The sequence below is a fragment of the Tauraco erythrolophus genome, chromosome 19, assembly GCF_009769465.1.
Source record: "Tauraco erythrolophus isolate bTauEry1 chromosome 19, bTauEry1.pri, whole genome shotgun sequence".
Classification (NCBI taxonomy): Eukaryota; Metazoa; Chordata; class Aves; order Musophagiformes; family Musophagidae; genus Tauraco; species Tauraco erythrolophus.
Window position 1 is genome coordinate 4,623,815 of NC_141483.1, and position 27,983 is coordinate 4,651,797.

The window sequence follows — 27,983 nt, forward strand, 5'->3', positions numbered from 1 at the left end:
CCGAGCACCCAGCCTCCTCCGCCGAACTTTGCGAAATCGGGGACTTGGATCAAGGCTTTGAATCCTCTCAGTTACAACGATAAGACCTATAGGTGCTGACCTATCGAGCCAGTATCCACCGTGGTCCCGTTTCGGAAGGCTGAGCACCCAGGCGGAGCGCTCAGGTGGGCCCCGGCCCCACAGGGTGCCGGCTCCCGGTGCCGGAGCAGAACGACCTTCCGAGGGGCACGCGAGGGGACCGGTGGGTCGCCCCGCGGGGCCGGGGTGCTCGCCTTCCCCGCTCTTTCCCCGGGAGACGCGGGAGCCTCGGGGGCCAGGCCTCGGCCCCCGCCGCCCCCCGGGACGCCGCCCCCGCTCTCCCCGTCCGCCCTGCCGCCGCCGCCGGGGGCGATGCTCCCACGGCTCCGGCCCGCCGCCGCGCCGGGGGGCTGCGGCCCCGCCGTCCCCCTCTCCGCCGTGCCCGGGGCCGCCGGGCCCTGCCCGCCCGCCGCGCTGCGGGAGCGCCGCCCGCCGCCGCCCGCACCCCCTCGGCGGCGCCGCTTCGCCTGCCGGCGCGCCCCGGCCTGAGCCGGCCCCCGGCGGGGGGAGGCCCCGGCTCACCTGGGGAGGCGGCGGCGCAGGGGGAGCCCCAGCGGGGGCACGGTGCCCGCCGGAGCGCCCCTTCCGCGGCCTTTGTCTGCGCTGTCACATGGGCCGCGGTGCGGGATTTAAGCGGGTCTCCGCAGGACATGCCGTGAGCGGCGCGCCGCAGCTCTGCCCGCAGCGGCGGCGCTCCGCCCGGCCGGGGATGCGGCTCTAGCGGCCCCGCGATGAGCGGCTCCTCCATGGCGAAGAGCGAGTCCCGCACTTCGCTGCTGAAGGCGGCGGGGAGCCGGAGGGCGGCGGGCGCCCAGCCCCAGCCCCGCGGCAGCCGCGCCCGGGACGGCAGAGGACAAGGCGCGCAGGCGGGAAGGGAGCAGAGCCAGGAGCCGCTCCCCGGGGAGCCCAGTGCCCGCAGGCCGCTGTGCCACCCGGGCGCCCGGGAGGACGGAGCGAGGGGCGCGGGGAAGCTGTCACATGGACGGGGGGATAGCCAGCCGGAGCCGGCGGAAGGAGGTCCAAGGAGAGGCAGCGGCAAGGAACCGGTGCGGACATCCAGGCACCACCACCACCTCCCGCCGCACGCCAGCCACGGTCACCCCCAGGACCAGCATCAGCTCTCAGACAGGGATGGGGAGGAGGCAGAGGAGGACTTTTTCTTCAGTCACAGGCAGAGGTCCAGCAGAGAGTCCCTAAAGCTCTCGGAAGGCGCTTCACCTCTGTCCAAATCCAGCAGCAAGTGCTCCACCAAGTCCAGCGGCAGCGATCGGTCGGTGGAAGCGGACCCCCTCTTCCACCAGCTGCACCCCATGCTCAGCTCGGTCTTTGGCCAGGTAAGGGGCAAAGCGCCTCTCGCCCCCTCCCTCCTTCCCCGCCTGCCCTCCGCGCCCCCTCCTCCCGCCCGCTCACGGACCTGCGCCCCCCCGTCCCGGAGACCCCGCGCCTCCGGGCGCAGCCCGCAGCTGTGAACGCGCTGCTTCCCGGCCGCCGCCGCCGAACTTCTCCCGGCGATGCGGCACCGCCGGGGCGCTGCGGGCCGGCACCCAGGAGGGCTCCGCGCCGGGGAGGGGGCGCAGGTCGGGGCCGCCCGCAGCCCCCGGCCGCCCGCCCGCCTGGCCGGGCGCTCGCGGTGGTGCTGGCGGGGGAAGTGCCGGTGCTTCCCTGCCGCCGGGGGAAGTTGTGGCTCTGCCTGCTGAGGGTGAGAGTCAGAGAAGCGAATTTTTAAAATGTATTTACTTATTAGATTCCATCGCTCTGGCTCCCCGCCTTGCTTTGCTGTATTTGTTTACATCTCCTTATGGTACATTTCTGTACAATCAGCATATGAATCATTTCTGATGGCAGAAGCTGTCAGGAGAAGGTAGTGGGGAGGACGACAAAAAAAAAAATCCTGACCCAATTCCGAAGCCTTCCCAGTCACTATGTTAGGATGGAACAGATGCTTTCGGTGTTTGCAAGCTCTTTTGGTACAAAGCTGTCGCTTTTAGCTGCTTCTGGTAGTGAAATTACCCAACAGGGTTACCCTCTAAAAATGAAAAGGCAGAGGGAGACTGGCTCGAAATTTTCTTTTACAGCCATTTAGGGATGTTACTGGGAGATGTAATCTCCAGGAAGATTAATGTAACTGCAATCTCCCAGAAGCACAATTATAGGTATAAGCCAGTAGCTTGGGCGGCTAAGTTCCAGCCCTGGAAGTGATCGATTAAACCAGAATTATGGTTTGTGGGGTTTGTTGTCATCGGCTTGTTTTTTTGGTTTTAAAAGCGGGTTTGGGAGGCTTTGCAGTGTGCGCATTTAAATTAAGATTATGGAGAGAAGGAGAACAATTTTTGTAGTTGGGTGGAAGGAGGTGATACACCCGTTATCTGTTTAATCTGGTGTCAGGAATCGTTGTCTACTTTTCTTCATCTTGACTTCTCCAGAGAAAAATCAAACCACATCTGTCCACCTCAACAATTCTGCATCCTCACGGATAGTCTGTTATTTATGAATGCTACAGTTGTGTTTAACTCAGAGCAAATATTACCCTCCCTGTGCCAATGGTGTACCTGAAGTCTAGATTAAAATTTTGTAGTAGCAATAAGGAAGGGCATGGTGAGTGGCTAGGTGCTCAACCAGGTTACAAAAAGCAATATTCCAGCACTAGACTTTGAAATCTGTGGGCTCAGCTCTGGCTTGTGCTGTCCCTGTAGTTCTGAGGAAAGTGAGGATGTATCTGAGAACAGATTTTAAGACTATGGAGCTGTATGTGCCCAAAGTGTCAGAAATACAAGCAAATCCATGCCAGGGCTCTCGCTCACAGAGAGCTCTCCAGTTTTGAACTCAATCCTTACCTGAATCTTTTTTCTACCTGCTTTGCTGCTTGCATTCCAGTGTCATAAGACACTTCGGAAAGCTGTAAATTTAGCAAAATTTAATTGCAGTGTTGAACAATGCCCTTTACAGAAGAGAGATAGATACAATTCTAGTTTCATCCTTTCACTGGGCACGTTGCACCAGTGCTTATGAACAAACACCAACATCTTTCTTTTAGAGCCTAATACTATTTATTCCTGTTTCTCTCTGTATTCATCTCTCGCTCGCTTTGTTTGAAGTAACTATGAGAGAACTACAATCTAGTGGAGATTTTAGGACTGGCTTTTAAGACTGGGCTGTAGTAGGGCTATATGGAGGATTTGTGGATAGAAGAAGGGGAACTATAATGTAGGATACACAAAGAGCTGGTTACAGGAAAAGATATGTGAAGATTTTTTTAGTGGTATCAAAATCCTGGGATGAATACCGGCCCGAGGATAAGAACTGTAGAAATTCTGTCATGGAATTGAATGATGGAAATTTTGTTTCTGTGAGTGAAGGAACAAATGCTAAGCGTTGTGTCAAAATGTGAGTGATGTTTTGAGACAGGAAGGACTTAAACCTGCAGGAGCCCAAGGTGCAGCCTGGGCTGAGGCAGGATCATAGGCGCAGAAGTGTCCAGGATTGCAGTATAAGGCTGCAGGTGCTGTAACACCAGTCTGCTCCACATTGTAATTAGAAGAGAGCAACAGCTCAGCAGATAATTTATTTAATAGAAGAACTTCTCTCCAGCCCACACAGCCCACTGTGAAACAGTTAAAACAGTAATTTTGCAGTACACAGGAGAGGAGCACAGCGATGCGTATCTGCGGCAGCAGAGCACTGTGGTCCAGCAGCACCAGTATATCTTGTCCCAGCTCTACAGATGTGGAACATCATCACCCTGTTGTTCCACAGTGGTGCAGTGATGTGGTCGCAGATGCAGACACTACAGTGGTACAATCAGATACGCAGAAAAGATTTCAGGGATGACTTCACGGAGGATGTCGGTATTGCAGTAACAGCAAAAAGGAGCAGCCCAGGACTACATGGCTGTGTCTGAGGGAGACAGATTTGTAGCTGTGCAGAAAAAAAGACGGAGTGAAGGCAGAAGTGCCGTGTTTATATAACCAGTACAGCAATATAGTGCACTGTGGGTGTGTGCTCCCGGAGAATGCTAAGATACTGCCAGGATACAGGATGCAGTGATATTTTATTAATTAGGCTTATGCTAGATTGGTGCAGTGATGTTCTAACATAATAAAGCAATAATACTCTTCTAGGGCATTTTACCATTTCGTAATTGAGTGCTACATGAATTAACAAATGTAGGGTAGTGTAATGATGTATTAGTGTAAATGAGGATGTCATCTTAGTCTAATGACATGTTTGCACACTGGGGCGGCCAGGCAGCTGCAGAAAAGCGCTCTGCGTGGAGTTTAGACGGGGTTAGCGTGCAGTGCTGCGCAGCACTGAGCGCCTGGAGAACGCAGCACTGGCAACGCAGTGGTGTGGTAACGCAATCCTGTGGCAGAACAGAGATGTGATACTGGTGCCATGCGGTAGGAGCTTGGCAGTGCACGGGTGTGATAATTGTGTAGTGTTGTAGCCTGACAGAAGACTTTAGCAGTCCAATGATGTAGTAATACAATATTCCAGACGGGAGCTATTCTATACAGCAGTGATTGCTTCTGGTGTGGTATCAGCAAAGGGCTGTGCTGATCTGACAGCACCATCCCGTTGTACCAGAAGGCAGCGAGCGAGGTGTTACCGCCATGCCGCAGTTTTGGAAGCACGGCTGTGAGTTAGCACGAGGGCAATGCCACAGTGTACCTGGTGACAGAAGTGCAGTGTGAGTACGGGCTGGTTATACAGTGCATGTGACAGTGGGACAGCAGTGGTTTAACGTGGCCCTGCAGCAGCAGTAGCTCAGTGCAGTGACTCACGGGCGTAGCTGGCAAGGGACGTGTGTGTGATAATGCAGCAAAGTGGGAAAGTGGCAAGAAAAGGGAGTGTGGGGAGGATGTTTCATAGAATTTTGGCCTGTTAGCAGGATAGTGTTGGAGTGGCCAAGTGGTAAAGTAGTGTCGTGGAGCAAAAAGGAGCGTGCTGTCACCCCTGCAGAGCAGAATAGTGTGACAGTCCTATAGTGCCTATGGCGTGGCTACAGGACACAGCTTAGCAGTAGTGCGGTATCGAGCAGTGGCATGTCCATAGCAGCAGAGGAGCAGTGATCCCTCAGCAGCCAGGATGGTGGTGAGGTGGCAGCCTGGCAGCAGGACACGGTTTATCAATGTGGCAGCAATAGCAACAGCAGCACAGAGACTGGGACAGCAGTGCGGTGGCAGCAGGGACCGCGACGCAACAGTTTTGTGGCAGCAGGATTCCCGGGGCAGCGGTGATGCGGCAGCAGCACCTACGGTGCAGCAGCAGCTTGGCAGCGGGCACACCGCACAGCGCTGTACGGGTACTGCGGCACAGAAACCTGCCGCTTCTCATCGCTTCTTTCCCCCTCTGCCACAGCGTTGGCCTAGCTGGCACCTTTAAGAAGAGCTTTTTCCGGCCCTTTGCTATGCAATATTAATTTGCAAGCGATCCTGCCATGTGAGACCTGACCGTTTTCAGAGCCGTTTAGCTTTCACACCCTGCCTGCCTGTTAAATTTTTCAGTGAAGTGATTCCCTAACAGTTTTCTGTCAATTGCCTCTGGTAGCATGGGGATCAGAGGGGTCAAACAATGCCGTAGGGAATCATTAAATATTTACGGACTTCTGCTGTTAGCACTGTGGCCAAAGGGGCTTTTGTATTTCTATTTGTACAGGGAGTTAAAAGCCTCTCCTAGCTGTACTGTCTCCCATTTCCGCTTTAATGTCAGCGGCCACATTACCATTAAAATAGGGAAGGAATCTGTGTTTCCTGGGTAATTTTCCTTTTCTTGTCCTGCTTCATCTTTCTTTACTCATGAGGTTCAGTTCTTCTTAACAGGTCTTAATGGTCCTGACAGCAAACCAAGATGACAGATGTGGCCCCTTTTGGGGCAGGATGTGTCCCTGGGCTGCCAGTGTGGGAAGCAGATGTCAAGAACATTCTCCTCTAAACCAGCCAGGAGTGGGTAGGGAAAAAGTGCCTTGTTCAGCCTCTCACCCTTCTGATCTCCTCATCTGCAGGATGACCTTGTTCCCTCCAATGGTTTTGGCTTTGGCTTCAGCTGACTCTAACGGGAGTTTTGCCCAAGAGCAGTCGCTGCATCAGGACCACGCTTGGACCTCTGCCGCCAGAGAGCCAGCCCTGCCGAGGGAGAGTGGTTAATGGCTCAGTAACGAAGTTTTCAGTTGCCCTCGTGTATTGGCGAGGGAGGCTGCAGCACATTGGGCTGTGTTGGACCGGTGACACCACCAACGGAAACTTTTGGGTGTCATGCTGTGGGATGGCAAAGGTGAAGGTGAGAGGTGTGGGTTTGCAGGCGCTGGCGTGCTGTGTTGTACCATGCTGTATGGCAGGTGAAGCAGCGGCGTGTCAGGGCTCGTGGCAAACTGAGAACAGTCTCTAACAGGTAGTCATCTACCCTGTTAATCGGCACAATAATTTAGGGTGAACAGACTTCTTCTGGCTAAACATGGCCAAATGCTGTAGTGATGCTGATCCCATTATGAAATCTCAGCTCGCTGGTACGGAGCGTGGGTGTACAGGTTGGGAGGGAAAAAAGAAAACAGAAGAAACACCGGAGCCTCCCTCGAAGTTTTCTCCTCTTCTTAGGCACCTCTGAAGGGTTGTCCCGGCCCCAGAAGTGTCTCAAAGCGCGCGGAGAGGGCAGGGTGTCCCGGGGCCGCGGGGCCGCTCCCGCAGCCGGCGGTACGCCCCGAGCCGCCGCCGTGCGCGGCCAGGCCCGCCGAGGCTCTCCGGGAAACGGCGCTGCGGGCGGCAGCGCGGAGCCCTTCTCTCCGCCGCGGGGCTCGGGGGACCGTCCCGCGGGGCTCCCGGGGACAGCGGGGCAGCCCCGCTCCGGCGGCCCCGGCCCGGCCCGCGGCGCTCGGCGGCCCCAGCGCGCCCCCTGCTGCGCGGCCCGGCCGCCTCGGGGCCCGGCGGGGTCCCGGCGCGGGGCGCGTTCCCGCCCGCGCCGCCGGGGCCCGGCCTCTGCCCGGTGCCCGGGCCGCTCGGGCAGTGTCGGACCGGGGGAGCCCCGTGGTTCCCGTGCTGTAGGCGAGAGCCGGCCCGCGCGCCCCGCGGATGGCCAGGCGCGTCCTCGCAGGGGTCCGGGTACCTGCGTGGGGCTCGTACGGCCGCCGTGTTCCGTCCCTGCATGTGTTGGCACAGCCCGCGTCGGGCATGTAGCCCGGCATAAAAAGCCTTCGTATACGTGTCCTGTCTGCAGGCAAGCCGCCCGTACGAGTGCGGCCTCCGCTAAGTCTTCTCTGTGGCTCTGCAGCCACCTCTGTACGTGACGCAGTCCTGTGCTTAAATACGAGCGGCGTCTGCGTGCAGCCCTGCCTGCCGACACCTGCCATACCTTCCCAGGTACGTCTCACGTGGTTTCTATATGGAATGGACACAGACAAATATTTTTCCATTTGAGCACATCCACTCAGCTCTCCCTTTCTCAGCTTGGAAAAGAATTTATCACGTTTATTGTTTGTAAAGAGCTTGAGGGATGGGAGCCAGACGTACAGAATCACTGAGGGGCAATGGATAAGCTTCCTGCCTGCAGTGGGTCTGCCAGCAAACATTAATCTTTGTCAGTGATTTACTTTTTAAACAAATCTGTTTTAAAAGGACATGGAAAGACATAAAAATAAAACCAAGCTAAAAGAACATTCATTAAATATTCCGTTCATGAAATATACAGCAGCATGATCTAATGCACTGAAATACACAAACCTTCTGGTTAGATTCAGCTTATCTTTTGAGAGAAGAAAATCTTTCAATAATAAATTAATCATCATTTGAATTAGTCCACTGTGCATTCCATCAACCTATACCGCCTTGATTTTTGTTTCGCACGATACTGGTTTTGAACAAAGTGTCAGGGAAGAATTTAGCTTTAGAGGTAGTGGCTGGGCTGCAGGTTTGTCAGCTGAATTAGCTGTGGTTTTTGTAGCATCACAGTTTCAGTAACTGTTTTTCCCTGATGAGTCCATGAGTGGTATTGATTTCCAATAACAAGCAGCTATATGGTGTGCATCCAGTAAAAGACACCTAGCCAACTTTGGGCTCCCTTTCAATAATCCTCTGACATTCCTGTGACCTCAGAGAGCAACAGCAGTGCCCATGAACTCATCATCCTCCAATTTCAATCAAATGCCCCACTTAGAAATAAAGACAAACAGCTGTTGTAGCTTGAATGCTCATATTTAGTTTTTCAGTAGCTTTCTGGACCAGCATAAGACCATGAACTCAATACTATGAATGAAGTTATTAGCAGTATTCTGATATTTCGTCCACTCATTCCTCTCATAGAGTACTTAGCACCTTGCAGCTGTCTTTGGAAAGAATATATAGCATTGCTTCATCCCACACAGATGAAATACATTCTCTGCTTTTAGAAAGAAACAGGCAACCGTGTAATGTTGTGAGGCATCATGTCACGACGGTTGAAGGCAGGAAGAGAAAACCGTCAGCAACCCCACTGCCTTCTGCCAAAGTGACACAAAAAAGTTTTTGGTAGTTTATGACCAGCTATGTTGAGATACAGCCGGAGATCTCATGCTGGGATACACAGTTTGATCCTTCTAAAGGTGCTGCCAGATCCTTACTCAAGACAAAAGTGAGGCAGACCTCGGTTTTATAGCAGTGTATCTCGTGTAACGCTGCAGCACTGGTTTGGAGCATTTGGTTAGTATTGGTTCTAACCAATTATTAGGTTCAGGCTTCTGCTCACCTAATAATAAACAGCGCTTTCTGTAGCATCTCAGCATGCCAGCCAAGTACTGGCCCCTGTCCCTTTTACTTTGAAAGAGATGAGGGATCCAGGGCAGAATTAGCTGCTTTTGCCGTAGTCCCAGACGGACAGAGAGTGATTCACAATTCTCATATCCCAGAGCGAAGGGAAGGGACCACATAAGGTTTATTTTAAACAATCTTTGTGACGAAATTGTGACAGCAGCTTCTGGTCTGTCAAGCTTGTGCTTGTCTTTTTGTAGCCCATTGATGATCTTAAAAGCAGAAAACATCCACAACATGTTGTGCACTGGCCCACACATCTCCTGTGCAGGGACTCGGAAGCTGGGCTAGTGCAGAGTACATGGACCAGATCTGTATGGAAGGTGTCAGGAGATGGCACATTCCCATCTCTTTTCATCTAACAGAGAATAAAGCTAGCTAATTACAAAGCTGTTCTAAACAAAAGTTGACAGTCGAGGCTTCGTTACCTTGAGAGGGATGGAAAATATCCTTGGTCTTTTTAATAACCTTTCTGCTGTTGGTGATTGAATATGATCCAATTGCTCTAATGGAAGAGAATATTATGCACAGCATGAGTCAGCAACACTTTCTTCCTGGAACAGCTGACAGCAAAGAAAGTTCCCAAACTCTCTGCAGAAATATTCCCCTCCTAGATGAGGATCTGGACTGCATCCACCAATACCTGCTGGTGCCTCCCCTTGAGAGGGACCTGTACTTGTCTGACTGGAATATGGAACCACCCAAGGTTCATTCAAGGTTAGAAGACACATCTCGATGTGCAGCGAAAGCACTAGGAAGCCTGGCACAGAAGGAAGAGAGAGAAGCCAGCCACAGAAGTTCGAAGTGTCGGTGCATGTTCCAGCGGTCAGGAGCTTTGAAATAAGGCTCTTGACAGCACTGGCAATGGGAGGATGTTAACAATTCCAAGTGTTAAGGCTCATCTGAGGTAATCCAGTAAACAAGTCTAGGTTGTTTCTTGTAAGATACAGATCTATAGCCAGCAGCTAAAGGGTGCTTGGGAGTGGGTTTGAAAGCTACTAATCAATATGTGCACTCTCCACTCAGTGATATGAAAATATAGACCAAAAATTCTTACTCTGTCAGGATAAATTAATAAGGTGGCTTATTTTAAAATACTAAATCTTTGAAGCGTGCAGTAGGCTCTTAGGTAAAGCTATGGACTTCAGTGAAAAGATGCTAGGAATGAGTTTTCCCTGCTTTACTATATCCTCCTCTCAGAGATTAACCCTCCTACCGACTGACATTGCCTCGTTGCAGTGTTTGTGTTGTGTTGAGAACAACCATCTGATATAATGTTCCAGCACGTGAAAAACCGTGCACTGAAATGGGCCTGGCATCTGAACAGTCTCCCTTTACAAATCTATACTTCCACTAGACCTTTTTGCCGAGAAAAGCTACAGTCTGATAAGCAATCCCAAGTTTTGGATTTACTTTTGTCCTTTCTGTTGTGGCTATTGGATATTTGCTGCCACTGGTTAAAGTTTCTGGCAGCTACCAAGTGATTGGCTATGGTGGGATCCAACATTTTCCTATGGAATTGAGCATTTCTGCCAAAGGTGCCAGCCCAAAGCACGGCACTGCTGCTTTTTAAAGAATCCAGACATATTAAACCACCTAAATCACTCCCTGTTGAATGCCAAGTCACCCAGCCTCCTCCCTGCGCTGTGCTCAGGTCAGTCAATGTGCCAAATGCTTCTTTCCAGTGAGCTGAGGCCTCGCTTCATGCCAAACCACGTCCATTGAGGTCTCTGCTCCCCGCCTTGGACCTCAGGGGAGAGAAGATGATGCGAGCACATAGGCAACACTCGCTTTTCACAAAGTTCTACCGATTTTGAGAAAGTTTACAACAGAGCCCTAGACCTTAAAAGAACAGTGTGATTGCCACAAAGAACAGTGTGGGAAAACCAGTATACATGCATGTGCAGCCCTCCCACACGCACACTGACTACCCCAGATATAGGCATACCCACAGATCAGCACCTACACACAAATGTTTTTGACACACTTATTCTCAGCATCCTGTTCTCTTACGGCAGCATCAGTTGGAGGAAGGGAGAAAATATGTTCCTTCTCACCTAATCTTCTAATGACCTTTCTGCCAACTCCACTTTTCTGCGTATCTCTAAGCTGCCCGTGGTGGTGATTGGAGCAGCATCCCGATGTAGAGAGTGATTTTCCTCGTCAGAGGTCAGCAGGGTCTGCCTGCTAGATTGTGATGTGCTGCCCAATTGCTCTTAAGAGATCCAGGGTAAATAAGGAGATAAGAAAATTGCTTACGATAGCATCTCTTGGGCCCCTTGCAGCTCTGCCAAAGTTCTTGCAGAGTCAAAGGACTGTGACTGTGTTGCAAACCTGGTGCAAGTGAGCTCCCATCACTTCTTCCCTTCCTGGATTGTGAACTCCCTGCCAAGCCTGGCAGCAGGTCTCAGCCCTCTGACTCTGCCCTGCATGTTTCCTACAGCTGCCTGCAACTGCAGGGAAGAAAAGCAGGAGAGCAGGCAAATGCAGCAGCGCGCCATGGTGGCTGGCTCCAAATGCTCTGGTACAAGCTAATATTTAGAGGGTGGGCATCTCAACTTTTGTTGAGAGGCTTTTAGAGCTCTGTAAGGCACATTCAATGCCTGTCTTCCAAAGCTGTCCTGTGGCAGTCTGGGGGCTGTGAAGGATTCTCCTGGCAGGAGATGCCTGACTCCCTTGCTCCATTCTCTCTTTCCGGGAGGATGCGGGAGACGGGCACTTCTCAATTGCAGGGCGTTCCTGGCCTCTGTGCTGCCTGTCAAAGAGAGATTCATTAGCAGCAGGGAGGCGATTCTCTCTTCTCTCTCTTCTGGAATTGGAGTCATTTGTCTCGGGAAGGAGCCCAGGCGCCTCGCTTGCTGTGTGGCAGTTTCTGCTCAAGGGAGACAAGCCCTCCGTCAATAAACAAGGAGCCTGGGGAATGGCTCCAGCTGACAGAGGACATTATTAACGGCTGGCACTTTGGCCAAGGGTAGATCAGCATGCCATTAGCTGCTTTGAGAGGGGAAAGAGAAATAGAGCTAGAGATGGGAAGCCTTGAGTGGGGTGGGGAGTTTCAACATCCACCTGCACAGTCCCCCACTGCATGGCCCAGGGCTGGCACAGTCCCCAAGGAATGACTGCGTATTTCCCCAGTGTCACAGGTCGTCACACTGGGACAGCAAGAGACAGAGCCAGCTCAGGAATGTTTTGCTTCCCAACCCACCTTGGATGGGCTCTGCTATGGAGATCTTTCAGACCAGAGCTTCCCCTTCTGCTCTGTCCCTGTCTCAGTCTGCCCTGGGTTCAAGGTGTGTCTTCCAGTGTTCTTGCTTTGGAGGGCCTGTGGACCTCTCTACAGCTCCTTTCCAGGCCATGCAGCGAAGAAGGCATTGAGGGGATCTGAGAGGAGACTGTTCCACTGCCTTCACTCTTGGGCAGTATTTACTACAAGGAAGAACAAGAAACCCTATCCCGCATGGCCATGAACTTCTGGCTGCGACTAGAACTGGAGAAGCTGTTGACTCTTGACATGGCTGGACTCCTAAGCTCATCTCCTCAGGTGGAAGAAGCCTCTAAGCTCTAAAGCAACTATTGATTCACCTTACAATCATACTTAATTTGCCATAGCACCATCAGGGTGGAAGCAGAGAAATCCCTGCTTTGTTGTGACATTGATAGTTCATTCTTCCTGTCCTATAGACCTAGAGCCAACAGGAGAGTGAGTCCTTGGCTCGTGCACAAAAAACCCATGTGGTGCAAGTGCTCAGCCCTCAGATTAGATCTTTGTAGAGTCTTTTGTTTGGAACCACACTCACAAAGTTGTGAAATCTTTCAGCTGAACACCTGAGTGTCCAGCCAGCCTGCTGCATACACAGGGTGTAGGAGCAGTGTCTTCTTGGTCTTCTCAGTTCTTGAAGGAGGTAGCTCTTCACACTGGGGCTGTTCAGATTTAAGATTCAGGTGTGAGCCCATCTTTGGCAGACTCGTGCAGGTAAACTGCCAGTTGATTTCTACTTGCAGAAAGCTGGAAAAACTTTACAGCAAGGCTGGCTCAAGGTCTCTCCCTTGTGGTTAAAAATTACTATCCTGGGGCTGAGAGTGTTGTAGGGTCCCTGGACCGCTGCCTTCAGGCTTGCTTTCACTTGTGGCAGAAAAAGAGTGAGGGACTTCTGTGTCTGCTGGCATTTATAAGCTGAAACAGGTCCCACCCAGATAAATGGTCCATTTCTGCTCCAAAACGAGCTCTGGACTCTGCTTCAAGCCCCTAAGTGGATTGCCTTCTGGCCAGCCTAGCTCTCTGGTAATTGAAAAGCCAAGAGGAATTAGAAGGGGGGTGGGTAGGGATGCGATGTTCAGAGGCTGTGTGGACCCAAACTAGCTGGATTCACTGAACTCATCACTGAAATAACTTCTGCGGTGCCTCTCTGTTTTAATTCTCCCTGAATCAGCCCTCTCCCATGAGTGAAACAATCTTGCCTGCAGATTGAGGGGGGTGGGAGGGATTTGAACATTAATCTGATGTAGATTATACATCCGCCTCCCTCTCTCTCCCCTTCTCACTCTCTCTCTCTCTCCCTCTCTCTCCCTCTCTTTCTGTCTGTTTCTGTCCCCTCCCTCTCCTTCCTGCTTCATCTCTTCAAGAAAGTGAACATAAAGTAAAAACACGGAGAGGGAGAGGCAGAGAGAGAAAAAGCTCCCTGAAGAGGGAAGCCCCAGCAGCCAGTAGCTGTTTGGATTTGCCTGGCACTGCCTTTCTTGCTTTGCTCCCAAGGAATACCTTTAATGGGATCAATTGCTTCAGTTCCTTTATAACCAAGTCCACCGGAAAGGCAGACTCAGCATATTATGGGCAACTGTGTGAAGTCTCCACTGAGAAACCTCTCAAAAAAGGTATGTCCCCTGAATCAAAGTGCATTGTGCATTTCCAGCCCTGCTTCTTGGGATGGGTGACGTCGTGGGCAGATGGGAGCGGGAGGTGGGAGAAACGCAGAGATGTGTACGCAGGGTTCAACTCTCTTCAACAGTCTATTTTTGTGAGAACTGCTCGTGCAAGTGCAGCCGTTAGAGCCCGGGATGCTGGTGCCACAGCATGTGTGTAAATAAACGTGTGTGTGGATATGTGAGTAGGCTTGTGTCCTGCTCTGTGCGTGTGTATAGCTGGGCTCTGGGTACGTGCAAGGTTGTGCTTGTCAACGTGCACAGGAATGCTGGCACACGTTTTCTGTACAGGCATCGTAACCTGTGTGTGTAAGTGAGTCTGTGTGTGTGTGTGCATGTGCTTCAGTCAAGGGGTGTCTGCAGGAGTTGTCATATGTGTCATTTCTGTAGGGTCATATATTCATGTCTATGTGAATGGGCGTGTATCCGTGTGTATTCCTGTTGGTGCGTAAGAATATGCACAGCTAACGAGCCCATCCGAAATACGTGTGTGTCCTTGGCTGTTTACGTCCCTACGTACACATCCTGAGGTGCGTGAGCAGGTGTGCAATGTTTGTGGTGAGTGTATGGGGGGCAATTTGTGTGCGTCACACGCGTGTCCCTGCTCGTATGGTGCTGTGTGTATACCTGCTAGCGGGTTTCCGCACGCAAGTCTGTATGTAGGCACGCACGTGTTTTTATGGACATCCATCCTTGCGTATGCATACATCTAGTTTTGTTGGTGTGTGTTTGGGTACAGAAGCTTGTTTTTCCCTGTGATCTGTTTGTCCATGCCTCTGTGAGAGGACGCACTGGGCCCTGGCTGCGTGTTCATGCATCATGTTGCACATCAGCATGGCCGGTGTCTACATGCTTGGACCCAGCTGGACTTCATCTGCGAGCTGCCATGTGTATCTGTTAGGCTTCAGCCTGCAGTCTGCTCTGTGCTGAGGTTTTACAGTGATCCCAGGACGAATTAGATTCAGGAACCATTCTGCTGTTAGAGACTAGATTGAGACGGGAATGACGTGCCCCAGAAATATTTCTTGTTTGACTGAGGAAGGTCTCGCAGCACTGTGTACCCGTCAGCCGCACAGTTCTTACTTAACATTGCTGCAGATCTAATAACTTTGCAAAAACCTGTGCAGTTCGCTCCTCGTAAATGAAAAAGTTATGCTAAGCATCTGAAGTACTGCAATGAGGAGTTGCCTCTGTGGAGACCTTGCTGACAGTGAAATGCCAGTGCCATCAGGATGCTCCACCCAGGAGATCTTGCCACCAGGGTAATCTCCTCTGGGAGGGAGCTATTGGGGAGAGGACCTCCCTAGAAGGGAGTTTCTTTTGGCTGGACTTTTGGCTCTTCTGTGTAGGAACACTGTTTGCTTGTTATCTCGGCTGCTGTAAACAAGGCCAGCAATGGCACAGCGCTGCTGCGGGGGAGCTGGGATACACGAGGAGGGAATTCATCACCAAGCAGTTAGGCAGTGTTGAGACCAATCCCTAGGTCAGGGTGACCTTCAGGGAGAGGCAGAAGTAGCTGAGGTTTATCCAAATGTTGCACATATGAAAAACCAACTCAGTTGCTTGTAGGTTGCCTCCAATTTGCAATAAAAGGAGCGGGCTGCCACTGAGCTCAACATGACCAAGGCGATTGCAGCTCAAGTCTGAGGTGTGGCCAGGCTGCTTGAATCAAAATGGATTGAAGAACTTAGAAGCTCTGTGTCGTCAGTCTTTTAGGTAATTTATGCTTTCATTCCTAAAAGCTGCTTTGAACAACGCACTTTGTGCCTAGTTAGAAGGTCTGGGATGGCAAGACTAAAGATAGAAAGTTGCAAAGCTGAATTAGAGAATTTCTTGGACGTGGCTCCAGCTATCCATGAATTAAGGCCTTGGGCACTTATCCTGACAGGTCCTGGGGCTCTGCTGTTCTTTTGATCACAACACACGTGATTGTAGTGGAGACTTTGCAGATCAGTCTTAACATTGCACAACTTCACTCGGCTGTTTTATGACCCTGGTCTTTTTTCTCAGATTTTATCTCAACTTTTATCTAAACTAATTTTGCTGAAATGGTAAAAAGAAGGGACTGTAGACAACGTATATGGAAGCCGCTCTTGGGTGACAGACCGATCTCTTGAATACACGATTTCAACCCGAAATCTGGGAGCTGCTCCCAGGTACCAGCTGGCTTGGTCTGGCTGACACGGGGGCACCTTGCCTGTTTTGGTGGTGATGCGCAGGCTTTGTCTCCACGCCTGTTGTTGGCAACTTCACTTTCCCACTGTCACTGATCACCATCCCCTGGTGATCCCAGCAGCCAGCCTGGCTGCCATTCCCTCTGAGAGGCACTGCAGTCGGGATGAAGAGGCTCCTTAGGCTTGCCGCTCTGCAAAGTCCCTCTGACACGCAGGCAGGAAAATGGCGTGAATCCTGTTGTGCTTCTGCTGTGCAGAAGGGGAAATCTTTGGCGTCCAAGTCCCTCGCTTTGCCACCCTTCACCATCACTACAGCCATCTCTAAATCAGCCCAGTCTCTTCTCTCTGCTCAATCTGCTAGTCTGGCACAGCTGAGGGCCGGACTCAGCCAGGAAGAGCAGTGGTCCTTTGCTTGGGGAAGGAACAGGGAAAGCCTGTGTTCCCCGGTCCTGTCCTTGCATATTCCTTATTGTGCACGCTGCTGTTTCCCCTGTAATGGGTGGCTGACATTGCTTTGCCCTGTACCCATATCACAGCTCCCTTCCTGGCTCTGCCAGGGTGTAGGAGGAACATGGTGGAAGGAACTTGTGGGAATACTTGCAGGAGAAACCTAGGAGGCTGCTGGCAAAGGGAACATTGAATGCCCTAAATCCTGCCTGCAGTGGCAGAGCAGGGCAGGGATTCCCTGTCGAGGTCTTGCTAAGCCGTGCACCTTGTCGTCCTGGCACTGCATCAAGTTGTCTGGTCAGGATCCTTGGTGGCTCTTGGCAACTGTTTCATCAAACTGGCAATCTCTATCTGCACAGGAAAATAATGGGATGACCATTCTGTGGTACTGCTCCGTGGCTTGGTAATAAACTCTATTGACTGGAAGGGTCAGCAAACAAGGATTAGGGGCTGTGGGGCCTTCAATATTTCACATGGCTTCACTGGAATTAAGCACAGAAGCAATGTGGGCTATTTTAAGTTATTGATATTATTGGGTATATTAAACTGGAAAATGTGCCAGGAAATAAAGCTGGTAATTTTGAAAATCCATTGCACTGATATCACGAAGCTGTGCAGTTCAACACAGATGCCTTGACATTTAGCTGAGCTAGTAATATGCCATTTGTGGACGGATGCTCATCTTTCAGGTTTTTAAGGACAAGTGTCCTATGTGTCAGACTTAATCAGAGACAGATTTCTTCCTCATCCATGACTGGAATGAAAATGCTTTTCTGCTTCATCATTTTCTTTCTCCATGGCTTACTTTTTGAGTTGGTTTTATTTTGATGCTTGATATTCACATGACACTAAACATGAGCAGATTGGCGTAAGACTGTGTACAAAAATGTGAACTACAAACCACATGTGTGGTATAATAGCACATGGCAGACACAGCAAGTAGATACAATAGACTCGGACAGGTGCGAATGGGGTGTATGTGTGTTCTGGTCTTTTAGCCTGAAAAAGCACTTCAGGCTTTAAGGAAAGGGTTAATAGAGACAATGACAATTGACAGAGCTTCTCTGATCACCCCTGGGAACACCGGCTGTAAAAGTAGAATCATTCCTGAAGAGGAATCTGATGTATGATTAATGTTTATTCTATAAAACCAAGGGTCCTGTGGGTTGTGCTGGCTTTTTATAGCTGCATGGGAATATCAGGATAAGAGTTTTCTTGCAGAGCCAGGGAAATGCATTTCTATAAAAGGAAAGCAGTGCCTCCTTATAAAATCCAGTGCTGGATTCTGTTCTGGAGCCCTAGCTTAGCAGGACGTGTGCATTTAGGAATACGTGCAAATGCAAACAGACAAAAATGTTGTGCCCGTGCCTGATCTCCACTTTGGGACTGTCAGCGATTAGAAGAGGCCAGCGCAGTAACTGCCTGAGACCCTGGGGACGTAACTAATTAGAAGTGGCACAGGGAGTGTGAGCCTGCAGTTGGCAGAGCCACCTGATGCCATAAACGGCCTTCTAATAATATTATAAAGCGTGTGATGCTGTGTTGCTGAAATGTAATGCAGAGCCTAACGCAGTGTCTTTGTGCCAGGGCGGCTCTGGGCACAGGCTGGCACACGTGCTGTTAGGTTGGGGTGTGCTCGTCCTTTGCAGCTCATTCGAGGGATCGTTAACTCTGGGGCTCAGAGTGGGAGCGTGGCCCTTTGGGCTGTGTCTGGGTAGATGTGAGCAGTGCTGAGAGTTTGATGTCGTTTCAAAGTGAAATCCTCCTGGTTGGTTGTACTTCTGCCAGCTTTTGAAAGTGAACTCCTGGACTTACTGTTTCTGTATGAATCCTAATAGACCAGTGGGGGGGACGCGGTGTGGACCAGATGAAGGAAATTTAGCAATAATATATCTGCGAGGCGGTTCAGTAAAACTTCAGAGGAACGGCTGGGCGAGACGGGGAGGTAACATCCTCTGTTGTGTTGTTTGCTTGCTGCTGGTTGGCTGGGAAGATCCGCCATGAGGAGAAGACGTGCTATAAGGCTGTCCAGACGAGCGAAGAGGGGCCATCGGCTTGCGAGTACCAGGGTCCACTCATGGTGCTGGCCCAGAACTGCGCCGTCATGCACAACCTGCTGGGGCCAGCATGCATCTTCCTGAGGAAGGGCTTCGCAGAAAACAGGCAGCCTGTACGTAAGTTACACCCAGCCGGGCGAGACATGCACAAAGCCACGTGGACGCGAGCCGGGGATGCGGAGCTGCCCGCATGCTCCGTCTGCGCGGAGCTCTGTAACCCCCAGCCCTGGGACTCGAGCATCCCGGCTCCAGCTCCAAGTACCAATACAATCACAGGCAAATGTCTAACCTGAAGGATGTGCAGAGATATCCCTGTGGCTAAACACCAAGAAAGGAGGATTCTAAAAATGCAGCTATGGAAGATAGATCCAAGCCTACATTCAAGTAGGCATAATTACATGGACTGAGGAGAAGGACTTAGGACTTCAGGACTTACATAATCATATGGACTCAGGAGGAGTCCAGTGTTCAAAGCTGTTATTCCAGCAAGACATCCACATCTCATTCCCAGAGGCTCAGATTAGCATTTAAGGCCTAAATAGCCACTTAAATGCAAATCAGGGAATCCGTATTGGGAACAAGCCGTCCCACAGAGATGCCCATATTTGATACTCTTCCTATCAGCTCACAGTGAGCACACCAGTACCAGCAGAAATAAGCGTGCACCTGCCTCCTCACAGATACCCAAAGGCAATCTCTTATACTGTCATACACCACCCAACACTGTAGCAATCCCGGCCAAATAAACCAAAGAGCATCAGTCTGTCCTCATATTTGCAAATAGTACCAGACCACCAAATGCTGCTGCCCGTACACGCACAGATAAACAGCAAAAATCCATCCAAACATTCAGTCACACCTATTTGGAACTGTGTGTTCATATGCATCTAATATATGCATTTATATACAAACAATAAAAACAAGTGTTTGTATCTAAATTCAAATGTATACACCTGGACATGTTAAATATACAGAAATATACACCCCAGTATTGTATATTTATATTTTTGCACATAAATATTTGATTCCTACAGTAACATGAATTTAAAGACACCCGCAAACATATTATTAACACACTTTTTATGGACACGTATGAGTGAATATGTGCGTTGTCGGATATTCACCCAGTGCATTCCATGTTCTTCTGGTGAAACAAAGCTCACCCCAGTTATCTGAGAGTCAGAGCTTTCTGGCCTCTGTAGGAAGTCTCTGCCTTATTCCTGTGTTAATATGGCTATCTACAGCTGTAGGAGACACTTGGATCTTCATCTCTGAAACCTCTTCTTCAACCAACAACCCAAAATAGAGTCATTATTTGTTGTTATTGATCAAATAGCTTTGTTCTTCCTAACCTGCAGCCACTAAGTGATCACATATTCCTTGGGCCAGTCCACTAAAACACAAAATGTAATATTCTCACGCAAGCACACATGCACAGAACTACCCAATATAGGAAGCAGGTCCAGCTCCCTAGCAGAAGGCTCACAGCTGGACAGGTATCCATCCTGTTTAGGGCCTGGAAACTCACAGTACCGTAAGAAGTTTCCAAAACAGGATTAGTGGTGTCTCTAACTACCCTGATGTAGAATAAGTGCATCTGATAAACAGCTTTACTTTTACTGACTCTAGACCAACAGGATTTATTGTGCATAGAACAGAAATAAATGAGGGTAAGACCATTATGTACAACGGACTCCTTGAGGGTCACCTCTGCTCATATCTAGGATCTAAACTCCTTGAACAGTTTTATTCCTCTTTCCATATGTTCTCCAAAAGCTTTAGAGTGATTCAGCCCATTTCTTCCCAAGCAATTTTCTCCCTTTATCATTTCAGGGGATCTTCTTTCAAATTTAAAACAGAAAACCTCTTCATGACGTTAGTTGTCGCTTGAGTCAGATTTTTGGAGGGACATAAACCCTCCCTCTCCTTTTGCATTCGCAGTCTGTGGCTCTCTGGTGGTCGGATCTGCATGTGCAAAGATGTGCTCAGAGCCCTGCAAACGCAAATGCCTTGGTGTGCAAAAGCAGAGCCGGTGCTGAGGCCCATTTCTGACATGTGTCAGTCATGTCGGTTGCAACGTGGTCTCCAGTGAGCGGGGAGGAGGATGGTCTCATGACGACTGCTCTGGAGTTTGGCCTGGGTCCCACCCCAGCCACTCTCACGAGACAGGGGTTGCTGCGGGTGTCACAGCACCCTTCGCACCATGGGGGGGGTAATCCAGCCTCTGCCTCTGCTGCCGTGCCAAGCCGGCTGTTGGCACCTGGCAGTATCTCTGGGGATTAATATTTGTGGACTCTGGAATGAAGTGCACGAGGTGTTGGTACTGATCATGGGTGGTTTTCATCTGCTGTTCTATCTAAGGCAGGGGTGCAATAATGCCTCCTGCGTCGGTCTGAGGAGTTTGAATTGATTTATTACTTGATGTTGATGAAAGCAGAACAAATGGGATGACATGTTTGAAAATACCAGGTCTGTGAAGGATGAAACGGCAGAGCCAGCGCGCTCTGACAGTTCCATCCAGCACAGAGATGCCTCTGGGAAGGTTATAAGTGGCAAGCTGGTCATTTCTCTGGCACAGCCCACTTTTGCACAGACGTAAACCAGTGTGTGTCCTAGTTTGCTATGCACTCTGAGCTGCCGCCATTAGCGTTTGCAGAGGAGCCTGTGGTTAAATAGCAAAGGATCATCCTTCTCTAACTGATCAAGGGCACCATCTCCAGGGATGTGTGGTGAGACTGGAGGACACCTGGAAGGCAAGGAGAAACTCCCCACGGTTGAGGGGAAAAGCTGAGAGTGAGACGACAAGAGAGATCGCGTTTCTGTGTTTCCAAATTCTCAGATGTTTTGGATTTATGCCTGGGAGCCATGAGAGGAATTAGAAAGGGCATTTAAACCAGAAAGCAGTGCATTTTTATGCTCATCTCTTCTTCTTGGTGCAGTGTTGGAATTTTCCTATACTCTTTTATATCCTCCCCCTTCTTCCAAGAAATTCAGATTGGATGTTTGAAGTTGCAGTGTTTCCTGAACATGGTGAATCCTTGTCCTGTTTTGTTTGTAGATGACCTTGATGATGTATATATTGTGTGTCTGCCTGGTTTCAAAATGCTTGTATATGGAGTTGAGGCTGGGGGGAAGGGGGAAGTTCCTACCTTTTTGTGGGGACTGACTGTAGGAGATGGCACTGGGGTGTTGGCTGTAAGAGAGCTCGTGGCTGTCTCTGTCCTGCCAGAAGGACAGTGATCCAAGCAGACGATGGTATAGACTTGCTGGTTACAGGGACTGCTTCCAGCTGTTTTGATCTCGCTGTGTCAGCAGGAGCTGCAGTAGGAAATACAATCAGATCTCTAGAGGAGATCGTAACTGCTGCAGGGCCGGTCTGGGCTCCAGAACTTGGTGCTGGGGAATGATGTAGGAGCCTCATGAAGGTGTTCATAGAGCTATCAGGTGGGGAGGCCACATGTGTTGCTGTGCTGGCCCAGGTCTCTTCTGTTCTGAGGGAGCACCTGTCATCCCCCTGTCCAGCAGATGAGATGGAGAGGGGCTTCCACAGCGAAGTGTGCAGGCCAACACCTGCCCTGTTGGGGAGGAGAGCTGGGGAGCCTTGCTAGGTAGACGGTATTAAACATGTCATCACCTTCTTGTTTCTTCTCTCACTTTCTGGCTTGTCCCAGAACTATTTGCACCAACAAGTGCTATTCTGAAACTATGTTTGTGGCAAGTTTTAACGTAGTATGTTCTCTTTTTGCAGGATAGAGAGCTGCGTCCAGAAGAAATTGAAGGTAAAATTTGTCATTGCTTCTGTGTTACCTTTCTCCCTGCCCAGTGAAAACCTACTGGCAACCTACCAACTTCCAGGTTGGCTCCCATGGGGTAAAATAATTTGGGGCAAATCAAGGACACAATTACTGGAAGAATTCCTGGCAACTCCAGCAAAAACAAATAACATGTAAAACTACACAAGTGCTGACTGTGAAGGAATATGCATCCATTCCAGCTTCTTCAGGGTGGGAGGTTAAGTAAAGTAATGGGATGTTAGCTGTCAGGGAACTGCTGTCCGCCCCAGCTCCCACAGAAAGTCTTGTAGAGCATGATACAACAGTATGGCTTCAGGGAAGCTGTTTTACCTTCTAATCCCTACAATAAGTGCTAAATAATATAGTGCAGGGGTAAAAGTTGGGAAAACACACTGCTTCCAGTTTCTTTAGGGAGTGCAGTTTAGGAATGATCAGTTGATGGCACTTGTAGTCCAAGCAAGCTTTCCTGTAAGGAATGAATCAGCAGTGCTGCTGATAGAAGAGCTTAACATTGCTCTGGTCGTTGCCTCTTTGCAGGGAGATCTGCTGGGAAAATAAAGACTATTTTAGGGAATCTGGCCCCATAAAGTGCTGCTGATTCTGAGGAGTTTTTTTTGGAAAAGGTGTTTTAAGTTGTCACTGACAATATTGTTCTTTTTTGGATCCACTCCCACAGAATTAAGAGAAGCCTTTAAGGAGTTTGATAAAGACAAGGATGGGTTTATTAACTGCAGGGACCTGGGGAACTGCATGCGAACCATGGGCTACATGCCTACCGAGATGGAGCTAATAGAGCTCTCCCAGCAGATCAACATGAACCGTGAGTAACCTAGCTGTACCTTCCTGTTGCTGCTGTGCATCGCTGTCTCAGGCTCTCTCAGTTTCCTGCTGTCTCTTTTCCTTTGTTTTTTTCCCTCCTTTCTTTTCTTGGTTCTTATTTTTGCTCCCTATCATCTCTTCGTTTGTGGTCCCTAACAGTTCATGCAGGGACTGTGTGGACTGTGCTGTGTGGGAGCACTCTCGGGAAGAGTTGTCCTTCATGCTTACGCTGTCAGGTATAAAACTGCCCTTGATGCGGGCAGTTAGACATCAGTGCACAGGTTGTGGGTGTTGTCATATTAAAGCTGATGTCAGAGGATGTCAGACTGAAGAAAGACCTTGGGAAGATGGAGCTTCTTTGGTCAGAGTGGGTGATGGATGGGCTGTTCGCCCTGTGGTGGGTGTTAGTGGATCTGCTGTGTGCCTGGGGATGGAGTGCAAGTGAGCTGTGCTGGCAGTGACAGATCGGGGCATCTGCTGGAGTCATGGAAAAATGTGACAAACGTGCCCGATTCACTGTAACCCTGTTTGTGCCCCTTGTCTTTCACCATCATTTTTTGCCGCCTCTTGTCTTTGGCAGTGTAGGGTATTACCCTCAGCCAGGTGGGAAAAGGATATATAGTGCATGTTATTTCTGACACACAATGATGTGAAAAGGACAGATTACTTGGCCAAGAGAAGGAAAACAGTTGTGACATACGCAACCGGTCATACGGAAAAGCGGCTGATAACCCTGGCACACAAGTGCTTAGGAATTTTAGAGTGTTACTGCCAGCTTTCAGATAGGGGACAAACAAGAAAAAGGACTAACATGATGAATAAACAGTTGGACATACATTAGCCACTGCTGATGGAGCAAGACTCCACCACTGCTGCAGGGCACTGCCCAGGCCATGCAGGAACGTCATGCTGTGCCCTTGCCGTACCCTTTGGCACAGGCGCAGCAGAGGGTTGCTGTAAGCACTAGAATGATCAAGTCTGTAACACCTAGTACGTGATGCCGTAAGGATGTGACAGTCCATGGCAGCCTAGGATGGAAAAGCTTGGGCTCATTCACCCTTGCCCATAATCCAGAAAATACAGAGACACTGTAAAACTACCTCTGCTTTTCTTTCCACTGTCCTGCACCTTCTGTGCTTTGCTTCCTGAAGAACCAAGCTCTTTCTGGGGCACACAGAAATGCAAAGTGAGTACTAGGCTTGGCTAATGCATGGAGTTCTTACACATGATCTTTCATCTTGTCCCAAGTGGGTGGCCATGTGGATTTTGAAGATTTTGTTGAGCTGATGGGACCAAAGCTGCTAGCAGAAACAGCAGACATGATTGGTGTAAAAGAGCTCCGTGATGCCTTCAGAGAGGTGAGTTTTCCCTATCGCGTGCCCCCCAGAGAGGTGAGCAACAGGAGGCAGGAAAGAGAGAAGACTCATTGGGGAAGAGAAGAGGAGGAGGAGGGAGCAGCACAGTGGAAGACAGAGAAAGAACCAAGCCAGGCATGAAACAAGGGAGAAGCAGAAAAAGTCACCGAGATAAGGGAACCCTTGAGGCAAGGAAGAGAAAAGCTGGTGCAGGCACAGGAGTTACAAGGGGTTTCTGAGGAGAAGAGAGAGACTGGATCCAAAAGGCACCCAAAGGAGGAAAAGGAGGGACACAAAAGGAATGCAGGAAAAATAGGGTACTCAGGAGCAGGACAATACAAAATCCAACCCAGAGCAAGATCCGTTTCCATTAACTGTGTTTCTCCTGCTGGTATTTTTCATGTACTCGCAGTTTGACACCAATGGTGATGGGGAGATCAGTACCAGCGAGCTGCGAGAAGCCATGAAGAAGCTTCTAGGGCAGCAGGTGGGCCATCGGGACATTGAAGAGATCATCCGGGACGTGGATCTGAATGGAGATGGGCGGGTTGATTTTGAAGGTGAGAAGGGATGAATGCTCCCTGTTCATCTGCTCTGGTATGAGTCAGCGTTTCAGCTCAGAGGTGGAAGCGGAAGGGAAGATTTGCATGCTTGGGGCCCAGGCATCTGAAGTATAGAGAAAAAAGCGAACAAGACGGGTTTTTTTTTCCAATCTGCTAAGGAAAATGGAGAATATTTGCCCACACAGGAAATTCCTCAGCTGAAGTATTCATTTGTGTATCATCTTTTGCTGCATCTCAGTTTCACTTGGGTCTCTCTCCATAACTCTAGCATGGTAAGAGATATGGCCTGTCACAGAGAAGCAGATTCTGGTACACACATGCTATGCCAGCCTACTTTTTATGGGGCATTTTCCTTTCTGTTAAATCTATTGGAAGAGCTGCGAGGAGGCTGGATTGGTTTGGAGAATGCATTGCACCTTCCGTTTCCTCTGGTTCACTTTATTACCTGGGTTTATAGAGAATTTGTTTCTGTGCCTTTATGCCAGAAGATGGTCACATATCAGAAGTGCTCACTAGGACTGCAGATATCTAATCTAGAGGTGTCATGTTAAATCCCAGAGATAATTAATTTCCTCTCTCACTTTTCATGCCAGAAGGACTTGGAAAAATAAGAGTGGTTAGGCTACTGTCCTAGCCATTAGCCATGGCAGGAACAATATTAATAGAGCTCAGGGTTTCTGGCAAGGGAAGCAGTTGATATCAGACAGCTAAGCGGATATAAGAGCTGGAAGGTGTGAGAGTGTGGCAGGCTGCTCGTTTTCCTAGTGCAAATCCAGACATCCCTTTGCAGTAAAGGTGAAGCATGGGAACTACAGAATTAAGATAAAATTGACATAATTTTTTTGGCTCAGAGGCGTTCCTGGGTCTCCTGCATGACAAGGAGTCTCAGTACTCAGGATTACTGAAGCTTCTGAGGGCTTTGGAAATGCTAAAATACTAGAAGTGTTTCCCTAGAGAGTGTCTGGTAGCTGCAGTTGTTCTAATGCACTGGCTGATTACATGACGGTAGCTCTCCTTGTTTCCCACAGCTAAATTATGTTAGACAGCTAAAATACATGAAATGCTATCCCAGTATCATTTTCTCCGTGAGTTACTGCTTTAGTTGTCAAAGGACAGCTCCATCAATGGAAAAGGAGAAGTCAAGGGGGTAATTTCCACTGCCCTCCTCTTTGCAGAGTTATTAGTTCCTTGGCAATTCAAGTGCAGAATGAAAACACATTTCTATTTGATGGCATCTACACTCAATTTGAACAACTGTAATTGACTTCACAGGCTGCAGGGTGGTGAAGAAATAGATCCAGGGTGTCCTTACAGTTAACCTGTATCTTGCAAAATAACAAGTCTATCAAAGTAAACTTTTCTCTACAAAAATGCTGGTACCTACCAAAACACCAGTGCTTTCCCACACTGGTGTCTCTGTGAAGTAGCAAGCTTACTAAGAAATCTTACTGTGCTCCCAAGGCGGTTCCCTGGAGTTACAATGAAGGGAGACAACACTTGCCCTGGTGTCTCACAAGGAGCTGCTTGTGAAAACGAGACTGTACACTGGCTGGAAAGGAGTCTGAGGCAATGAACTGACCTGCTAGTGGGATCCTATCACTGTATCTAATGCAAGGAGTGAGACACATTTTGTGTGAGCTCTCCTGGGCCAGTCACAGAGTGGCACCGACCTGCTGGCAGTGTGTGGACTCTCGGTTTCACCCCGGCTGCATGCTGTCTCCAGGGAATGAGAGCTGGGTTGGGGACCATGGACGCCTTCTGCTTCAGGGCTGTCTTTTCTTGTTGGTTGCAGAGTTTGTTCGCATGATGTCCCGTTGAAGGTAATTCTCAGCTAAAGAAGAATCAGCACCTTAGAGAGGGCAGAAGAGGACCTAGATGGAGCATCTAGCCCGATGTTCCCACATGAAGGTTTATCGGCTGGCTGCAACTGGGACATTGCAAGATGACCTGCTGCTCCTCCCTCCTGGTGGTCCCCATGCCCCTCCACCCTTTCACACTGTGAAAGACTTGCAACTTCCTACAACTGGAACCATTCCTTGGAGATGATTGCAGGAAACTGCAGAGCCAGGACTTGCCATGATGCTTTCATGGAATATTTGCAACTTTAGACTCCTCCTCCCCAGCTTTATTCTCCCACCAGCTGCTGCAAAGCAAGAGCAGGAGAAATCCTCTTGGCTTGGTGGATGAGAGCAAAGCCATTGGGACTGGTGGCAGCCTCAGGGCGTGCTCTGCACTTCTTGGTTTCCCTTGGTGAACCGTGTCTGTGTTTGCTGTCTGTGTGTGTGTGTCTATCTGTGTGGAGTTATTTATGCTTCCCCAGCACATATTTGCATCTCCTGTTGTTATGTTTACCAAAAGTAAATTCAAATACATGTCTTGTGGGGGGAAAGCGATAAATATGCACGCTGAAATGATGTGGAGCCTGGATGTCCCTGTAAGAGGTGGTGGCTGGACTGGGGCAGAAAGGCTGTGGCAGATGCACACCTCGGCGTCTGCACCAGGGTCCAGAGGCAAGTCCTTGCTGCAGGAAGGGGAATTACTGTTGCCCACTAAGCCTGTGGCAGGGCTCTGCCCTCCCTCCTGCTGCCCTCATGGCAAAGGGGCCTGGAGGTGACTCTTGGCGAGGGTGGTGTGGAGGGTCCCCATCTCTGCATCCCCCTGGCTTGCAAGGGGGCAGGTGAGAGCCCCCGCGGTGGCGTGGCAAGGAACAAGGGAAGGAAGGGCATAGAGGGGAGCTGGGTGGGTGGGGGATAGGCAGCAATAGCCAACTCCTTCATTTCCAGACCATTTCAAACACAACTGTGAGCATATGCACAGTGGGGGCCGTGCTGTGGGAGCTCAGCGGTAAAACCGTTGGTGCCAGGGACTGGCTGGGAGCCTCCTTGTGTGGCAGTGCCCTGCTCTCCAGCTTGTTCACACTCAAAAATGCTGCATGTGACTGCAGCAGTGACAACAGCAGCCTCCAGGCCCTACCAGCTGCTTCCAGATACATCAGATGCTCATCC

The 27,983-nt window shown here is 50.0% G+C and overlaps 1 protein-coding gene across 3 annotated transcripts; it reads left to right on the forward strand.

Annotated features, from left to right (window-relative positions):
• The first annotated feature begins 809 nt into the window (after nt 1–809).
• On the forward strand, nt 810–26,796 carry CABP1 (calcium binding protein 1). Of its 3 annotated transcripts, none has more exons than XM_086623499.1 (7): nt 810–1,412; nt 18,384–18,560; nt 22,196–22,226; nt 22,918–23,061; nt 24,309–24,418; nt 24,828–24,975; nt 26,771–26,796. In XM_086623499.1, the coding sequence occupies exons 1-7, from the start codon at nt 810–812 to the stop codon at nt 26,794–26,796; spliced, it is 1,239 nt and encodes a 412-aa protein (XP_086479625.1). The 3 variants fall into 3 exon arrangements, with proteins under 3 accessions (XP_086479625.1, XP_009980291.1, XP_009980292.1); XM_009981989.2 differs by lacking the exon at nt 810–1,412 and adding an exon at nt 13,677–13,721; XM_009981990.2 differs by lacking the exons at nt 810–1,412; nt 18,384–18,560 and adding an exon at nt 13,677–13,721.
• Nucleotides 26,797–27,983: the final 1,187 nt, after the last annotated feature.